Source organism: Stigmatopora nigra, chromosome 21 (genome assembly GCF_051989575.1).
Source record: "Stigmatopora nigra isolate UIUO_SnigA chromosome 21, RoL_Snig_1.1, whole genome shotgun sequence".
Taxonomy (NCBI): Eukaryota; Metazoa; Chordata; class Actinopteri; order Syngnathiformes; family Syngnathidae; genus Stigmatopora; species Stigmatopora nigra.
The window spans coordinates 7,948,901-7,957,071 of record NC_135528.1 but is presented as its reverse complement, the minus strand read 5'-3'; the positions used below and the strand labels follow the sequence as shown (position 1 = coordinate 7,957,071).

The window sequence follows — 8,171 nt, the reverse complement described above, 5'->3', positions numbered from 1 at the left end:
ACTACATTGCTGAAATTAAACAAATACGTGACACGGGATCTGAGGGGGGAGTGTGACCCTCAGTCATGACTTGGGCCCAACGTGGGAATGACACGTCTTGCTATTCAAATGAGGGCGTCCATTTTCCGACGTACGCCCCCCTCACCCATGACTACTCAACTCAAGTCAAACCACGAACCCCAGCGGATCCTAACCACATAAAGTCGCCGTGTGCATTCGGTTTACGTGCTTTGCACTGTTGTATTTAGCTGGTTTAGGCTCGGCCATGTGGTCATGGCGAGCCGTGGCTGCCATGTTGGCTCTAAGGAGGAGGGGCTTTCCAACATGGCGTCCGAGCGTGTGGCCCAAGAGTTGCCTTTTTAAAAATGTAGTCTCGCGTAGCCAAAGGTCACACAATTTTAGGTATCTATGACCTAAAGTTGTTAATGGAGATGATGGACATTTTTTTTCCTATGACAAAAAATGTCACATAGCAATGAAATAAAATATATATTTTTTTAAATGCAAAAAGTAGACATACTGAAATAATAATAGGTTATGAGGTGGGTGTGGGGGCATCTATAGTTGCTGGAATGTATACAACAACCAAATCAGTTATAAACTTTCAAGTGAAGTGAGATGGAATTAATTTTGATTGACGGGATGTAATTTTATTGAATGTTTACTATTCTACATTACAGAAAAACAAACACAATCTGAGCTAAATGCTGTGATCTCATTAGTTTGTGTACAAAATGATTTGCCCGGTGTGGGCCATATGTGAAAGTTAAACTTGTGTCAACTTGAATAAAATTCCCTGTCAACTGGGTATGTCTCATGTCAAATTCAAATACTAGTAGCTTCTTTATAATTGTGTGTTTTGTTGTGTCAATCATTTTATGTCAATATCAGAAAATGCTATTAGTGTTGTCTATTTCGGGGAGCCATATCTATGAAAGATAAACTGTGTCAAAGTTAACTGTTTAATAGTATAGATTTAAATTAAAGATTAGGTCCAAAGATCAGACTTTTTTTTCCTCCAGCAATTTGACAGCATTAATACATGTAAACAAATAACTACAAAATTAGAATAACAAAGATTAACTTGAAATGGAAATTCACCCTGATCATCCCAGTAAAGTTATATATTTTTACCGGGATGATCAGAATCATCCCACATACATTGTTCTCTCCAAAAGTTTCTTTTCAAAGTTATTCCTCCCTTTTTTGTTTCTTTTTTATAACTTTTCGGGCCCTTGAATGAGTGGATCAGAGCCGGGCCATGTCAGGCACAGAGGGTTTCCTCCCGCACACTACATGCTACCCTCTGATTGGTCATCTCTCCAGGCCAATGAGAGGGCAGCACGGCCGCTCCTACTACTCCTGCTGGCGCGCCTACTGATTGGCTGAGAGACAGTGAGTATTCTATATGAACCAGCCCGCCAATGATGCGTTTAAGTCCACGTTGAGGCTGTTGGACTTTGTCTCGCACGACAGCAATGTAACGAAATACGAGGCAGAAAGCCAAAAGGAGCGATATTTTTCTTTTTCTTACACATCTTTTTATCGAGTCTCTCAACCGAATTACGTCCATAAACACCACAAAACTCACTAAAACGTCTTTAAACACGAGTCAATCCTCCCGCAAGACATGCATACATTTAATCTACACCCACTATAGACGTCACCCCCCCTTAACAAGTTTCCCAACACTGCTTTTTCCGAGTTATTAAACCAGCACGTTAACCTACACATATTGGACTTTTTAACCCATTCCATCCATGCCGTTCTATTTGTATAAATTGTTTTGAATTCCCTGTGGCAAAGAAATATTGAAAAAGAAGTGTTTTATGGGGCGGCTGCATATAGATTTTTTTCTTCTTCTGGGCAATGGCCGCCATGCTGAGAGAGCTGTGTGGGCCGTGCACGTCTGCTTGAATGAGCTCATGCATGGCTGCAGCCTTGTGTGTGAGGAGACTCCGTGCAGCCATGTGCACGACGGGTGAATGTATCGCTGAGGAATGTACAGAACGCCTCCCCCACACTCCCAGATCACCCCCACACACCCCCTCTTTCTATGGACTCCTTCTATAGGGGGAGAAGTAACATAAAGTTAGAGAGTCTATCACTTCTTATGTTGCTTCCAGGGGCCACATTTGACCGATTCCTATACAGAGACAGCCATTACGGCTCGATCGAGGTATATAGTTCACGTAAATCGTAATTTTTGAGCTGGTTTTGTTGGCCTCGTTCATGTTAAATCGTCTCCAGGGCTTTGTACAATTCCATTTAATCGACACAATCTAAGGATTCTGTCATCTGGTGAGATTTCTTTACCTCATTTTATTATTCGGTTATTGATGACTTATTAATAGTGATCATTTGCGTAGTGATAAAATGTATCAAAACATAGTATTCCATTGAAGTGTAGTCGTTACGAACGCCATGTTGAGCCCTGAGTGTTGAATTCATAGATTTCTACCAATTTACGCTAATTAAAAAAGTATATTGGATGTAAACACGCGTTGATGTTTTTTTTAAAGTGGTTTCAAGCGTGTTAAAGTGAAAAAAGGGTTAAGTTAAGGTTTTTTGTCCACCATTTTTGCTCTTCCTTGACGCTTGGGAAATGACAGCCCTCATGTCAGTAGTAAAATGGCGGTGTGTGTTCGTGCATGTGTGTGTGTGTGTGTTTGTGTGTGTTTTTGTTCCAAACATGCTAGACAGCAATCCTAGATTTTTTAAAATTTGATTTAAATAAGACTTTTTAAAGGGTAAATGACAAATATATGGGTGGTGGATGATATACGTTAAAAGAGGGATGGAGCTTTCCTGTTTTTGGTTTATTTTGTATTGTTTCTGGGGTGGAAACTTATGTGTTATAAGTCTACTATAACTATAGTATACTAAAACTATTTTTTCGTCCTGTATGGGGAAAAATTCGCTTTCTATTTATTTTTTTAATAGACACAATTCCCCTTCTATTTTGTTGTCCAGCACAAACAACCACAAGACTCGTAAAGCTCCTCGTTTTGTCAACTTCATTCATTCAAACGTAATTAATATTTATAAAGTTTGTACTATATTAGTTCCCAAAGGTGCTTTTAAATAAATTAACATCTTTTGAATGTATCATGTTTTGAGGAAGTTTTTTTAAGTTCTTTTGTTGCACTTTTTCAAATAAACTACATGTCCTCAGTTTATAAACTTTAGACGTAATTATTTCCTCATAATTTCTGGAATATTTGTATAAACTATTAGCAGTTTATTTGCAGTGACATTTTGATGTAATTTGAGCATCATTGCTAACTTCTGTAATGTTTACTGTATGATTTTTTTTCAAAACATGAATATACTACATTGTAATAATCGATTTTGTTTCTTCTGCATTTTTACTTGAAGTTTTGTTTACAGTATGACAAAATGGAGTTTATTAAGGACTGGGAAGTATAAGGAATACAGTTAACTTATTCTCTTGAATATTAAGATCCTATTTTGAACTAAATCTTTAGTTGGTCATTCATACTTGATGTGTTGGATTCATTGCATTATGAAACTATTTTTTTCTTTAAAGTCATATAATCCGAATGTTTCATAAATCTGATTTTGAAATACTACTCACTGTCTTCTGCACTCATTTTTTAATTCCAAAATGCTAATCCAGCATTATTTTACAGGAGACTGAAAATGAAAACCAAAATCTCCAAACATATGGTTGAAGAAAACATGTCCACAGGGGTGACGGTCATAATTCATGTCATAATATTATGACAGATAAGATAACTAGCTAACTGGTTAACCAATTTACAGTAGATACAACCTACAAAAGTAGTGTAGTTTAGCTTACAGTCCAATATTCAAATGCAAAGTATCCCTTTGTTTCCTCCCAGAATTAGTACTAAGATACATAACATGTAATATTTGGCTTCTTTAACATGCGACCTGTTATCCTCTCCTGATTACCATTGATTTGCCTATCAGCTGATGACCCCTATAACACAACCAGGTCATAAAATCAAGTATTATCAGCATTCAAACCATTGATGGCCACATGATTCCTAAGCAGGGAATTTAAATAAATGCAAAACAATCCTTTCACATCTCATTTAAAACATAATTGAAGTTAGCTAAGAGTTAAGAAAGCTACTACGCTCGTCCGAGAAGGTTACGCTTCCATATTTCTGCGATGAATCGCCTCATACTTTAACCCTTGAACTTTAGAACCCAATGCTATCAAAGTGAAGCGATGCATAACTGCGAGGGGCCCCGTGACATGTCAGCAGCTATTACAGGCCAATTTGAATAAGCCGCTCCATTATTCCATACATTCACGGGTTAAAATCTAACCCGTTTACTTGGTTTGGCGTCACTCACGTGATGGGTTGTTCTCCAGGTTTATCTCATTATGCGTTATGGGGACTTGATCCAATGTTTAGCGCATGTTGTTGAATTTCCTTCTGTTGATTGAATTGTATCGTTAGTTAGCTTTGTATTCATGATTCTGATTTGTATTTCCACACATAAGCACACCCCATAACAATGTTTACAAAACAATGTGAGATCTTTAATTCTCAAATGAAGGCCTTACAAAGAAGCCGAATTATGAGAAGACACACTCGGTCGCCACCGACAACATTTCAGGTCTGTGTAACACCAACAGAAAATACGTGAATGGCAACTATAGAAAAAAAATGTGTTCCAAAGAGTCCCTTGATCGCACTCACTGTGAAAGTGGAAAAGATTTACAAATTAAGAACTCCTTCAGGATGTAAAACACAACGGCGTGCTGTGAATTAAGACGTGCTAGCCACACCTCAGTAGCGCCCTGCGAAAAGAAAACATCAAAAACCAGTCAGTGGTGTCGCTAAAGAACTGAATTGTGACATGTAAAAATGCATTCAGATTTTTGTTTTTCTCTTACTTGGGCTGTAGCGTAAGCAAGATCTGTATCGAACGTAGTCCGGTGAAGCGGAACGTCTGCGACTGCATCACGACACCAAGAGTTGAAACCTAGCGGAGCCATCTTTACCCGGCGGAAATGACAATTTACCTGTACCAACGATCGTAATCGTCGTATCGGTCGAACCGGTCAAATCGGTCGTGTCGGTCGTATCGCTCGTAGCGTCGCTCGTAGCCTCTGTCAAAGCCGCGATCGTAGTACCGATCGAAGCCGCGATCGGGGCCGCGATCGGGGCCCCGGTCGTAATGCCGGTTGTAATGACGGTCGTAATAACGGTCGTGGTATCGGTCGTAGCCTCGTTCGTAGCCTCGGTCATAGCCCCGGTCGTAATCTCGCTCGTAGCCTCTTTCGTGATATGAACTTCGACCTCTCCAGTGCGCCCTCACGTCGTCGTCTTCTCTGTTTGAGAAAGAAAGAGAGGCTTGTTGGATGGGGTTGAGAGAAAATCGCTCAGTAAAAAGTTCCCTTCTCCTCAATTTGAAACCAAGATGGTGGGGAGATTCATCGCAAAGAGGGGAGCCAAATGGATTGGATGCCCATCGACCATCAATGGCAGCAAATGAGTTTAGGGGTTGTGATTCAGAATCATTTTTGTTAGCCTTACATTGGTTGTTTCCCCTTGTAGACTCCAGGTGTGGGTGAGTGGGCTCGCTTAGTAATGGAGTAATCGAGTCTAATTGGCTTCCCGTCTAACTCCTTGCCATTGGCTTCCTCCATTGCCTGAGAAACAGAAGCAGGAAAAGTTCATGATCAGCATTCTAGGCAAACAAGTGCTCGGGTCAGGACGGACATCTAGTGGTGCGCCAGAGTAATCACAGTTAAGTTGAAATGATAGAAAAAATGATTTCAATTAAATGGAATTGACCTTCTTGGAATGCTCGATGTCCTCAAAGTAAACAAAGGCGTAGCCTCGTGAACGACGCGAGCGCTGGTGGAGGACCAAGTTGACACCGGCAAGAGGACCAAAGCAGGAAAAGAAGTCTTTTAGGTCTTGTTCCGTGGTGTCCAAGTTGAGGCCAAATACACCCAGACATTTGCTGGGATTGGGGTTTGACTAGGAAGGTAGAGAGATAATAGTTCATTAACAACAAATGTTCACATAGGAATTTATAATCCTGTCACCTATTTCTGGAAAATAATCAAAAGCACAAAAAAATCTTATATTTTACGTTTAAAAAGTGAATTCCGGGACAATATGTGAATAGGTAATTGCAATGTAGTTACTATGTCATTTTGAAATGTTTATTATTGTGTTTCTTGCAGTCATAATAATCTATATGTAAAAATTAAAATGCATTCACTCAAAAATGAAGCTTCACATACCCGTTTAGCGGCAGCAAGATGGTTTGGCTCTTTTGTATCTTCATCCTGTTATAATACAAATAACAGATATTGAAATGTCATAATTATGTTAGAAATACTGCCTCTTAAAAATACACACACTTCAGACTCAAAAAAAGTTATCACAAGATGACTTCAAGATGGTTTGTGGCATTAGATTATATTAATTCATAATTTAGAGCAGTATCTCAATAAAATCATATTAAAGTTGCTATTTTGTATTTGGTATTAGCTAACATACAATTAACAGCAGCCACATACAAGACAGGAAAAACTAGTCTTAGTGCAACGCTGGCATTCAACAAAATGGCAGTTTATGTTATCCTGTAAAAAGTATTGTAGTTGTAACAACGTCATTCATCATTTTTCATTTTAATCAACTTTTGTGTTGTTCCTTGATACTGACCTTTCGGCTTGATGTTGGCGAAGTGCTGTTTTTGCGACGTGATTCCGAACTGTTGGAATGTGACCGAGACCTTGCTTGTGTGGCATGTGACGGAGAGCTTGAAGGGTTAGCGCTTTGGCTTGACTCATTATTAGACGCAGCCCTAAAAAGCAATACATCTTAGCATCAAGTGGCCAGGGATTAGAGAAATGATATTTCCTTTGTGAAAAATGACATACTCTAATTTTAATGGAGAGCGGGATCGGGATCGAGAATGTTCGGGGCTCTCTGGCTTGTCCTGAGTTAGACTTGCCTCTTCCATTTTAAATGGTGAGCAGGATCCTTGTGGCCCGGTACTTGTGTCCTCCATTTTTGATGGGGAGCACGACGACTGTTGCCAGGTACTTGCGTCCTCCATTTTTGATGGGGAGGACTCCTGTTGCCTGGTATTCGTGTCCTCCAATTTTGACGACGAGCAGGACGCCTGTTGCCAGGTATTTGCGTCCTCCAATTTTGATGGGCAGCAGGATTCCAATTGCAGGGGAGTTGCGTCTTCCAATTTAGACGGGGAGCATGGCGTCTCCAGCCAAGGACTTGCATCCGCAAATTGAGATGGAGAATGTGACGCCTGTTGCCAGAGAAATTAAAACAGATTATGATTTATAAATATATGCATTTTCAGTATTTTCTTAAAGTTTTTAACATACTCCATTTAGACTTACCCTGAACTTGCTTGGGTACAGAGACACCATTTAATCATGTAAGATTTACTTGTACTTAATAGTTCAAAATAATTAAGTATGAATTACAGCAACATTTTCATTCATTAGCATTGCATTTGAAATGATAAAATACTCCCAAAAATCATATGTGGGGACACTAGGCTACAAATACTGCTGGAATTAGAGGATAAGGGACAATATAGAATAACACAAAGTGGTGGTTGAAGCTAAAATTGAGTTACTAAGTTGAACAGAGACTGCTAAAACATTTCAGCAGGGAAATTTGATAAGTTATTAAAATGTTAGCCCACAAATACCGTTTAGCATAGAATATTTTTGGACCCAAACCAGCAAAACATAATGGATAGGAAAATTAATTAGAGGAATGCTTAGGATAAATCGTGCATGAGTATTTTGCTGTCAGTACATTGACTGTTTGCAGTTAAATATTACTACTTACTCCAGTTTCTTGAACCCCTTTGTCAATGTCACTCATTTTCAGATAATGTGCCTTGACATGTGTAAAAACAAAACAATATCTATGCGTTTTAATGGTAACGATTATCGTTTGAGAGGTCTCCGAAGAGAAAATGGCGCACGAGGGCGGGGCGATCAGGTACAACAGGCTGACGCCATGTCCGTTTGCGACACCTCTTCAATATAAAAGCTCGCGTTTTTTCAACATTCATTCATTCATTCATTCTTGTACATTTTGGACGACGTGGTGCATTCTAAACACAGTAACAATAAGAAAATCAGTGTACTTCAACTTGTATTGCTTTTTAGG

General features: G+C 39.3%; 1 protein-coding gene across 2 annotated transcripts; it reads right to left on the bottom strand.

Moving 5' to 3' along the window:
• Positions 1 to 4,518: 4,518 nt before the first annotated feature.
• Positions 4,519 to 8,077, bottom strand: tra2a (transformer 2 alpha homolog). Of its 2 annotated transcripts, none has more exons than XM_077743851.1 (9): positions 7,845 to 8,077; positions 6,902 to 7,290; positions 6,684 to 6,825; positions 6,260 to 6,304; positions 5,802 to 5,990; positions 5,541 to 5,656; positions 5,027 to 5,335; positions 4,898 to 4,959; positions 4,519 to 4,801 (listed from the first exon to the last, which is right to left on the bottom strand). In XM_077743851.1, the coding sequence occupies exons 1-9, from the start codon at positions 7,878 to 7,880 to the stop codon at positions 4,791 to 4,793; spliced, it is 1,299 nt and encodes a 432-aa protein (XP_077599977.1). In that variant the 5' UTR covers positions 7,881 to 8,077; the 3' UTR covers positions 4,519 to 4,790. The 2 variants fall into 2 exon arrangements, with proteins under 2 accessions (XP_077599977.1, XP_077599978.1); XM_077743852.1 differs by having other exon boundaries at positions 6,976 to 7,290.
• Positions 8,078 to 8,171: the final 94 nt, after the last annotated feature.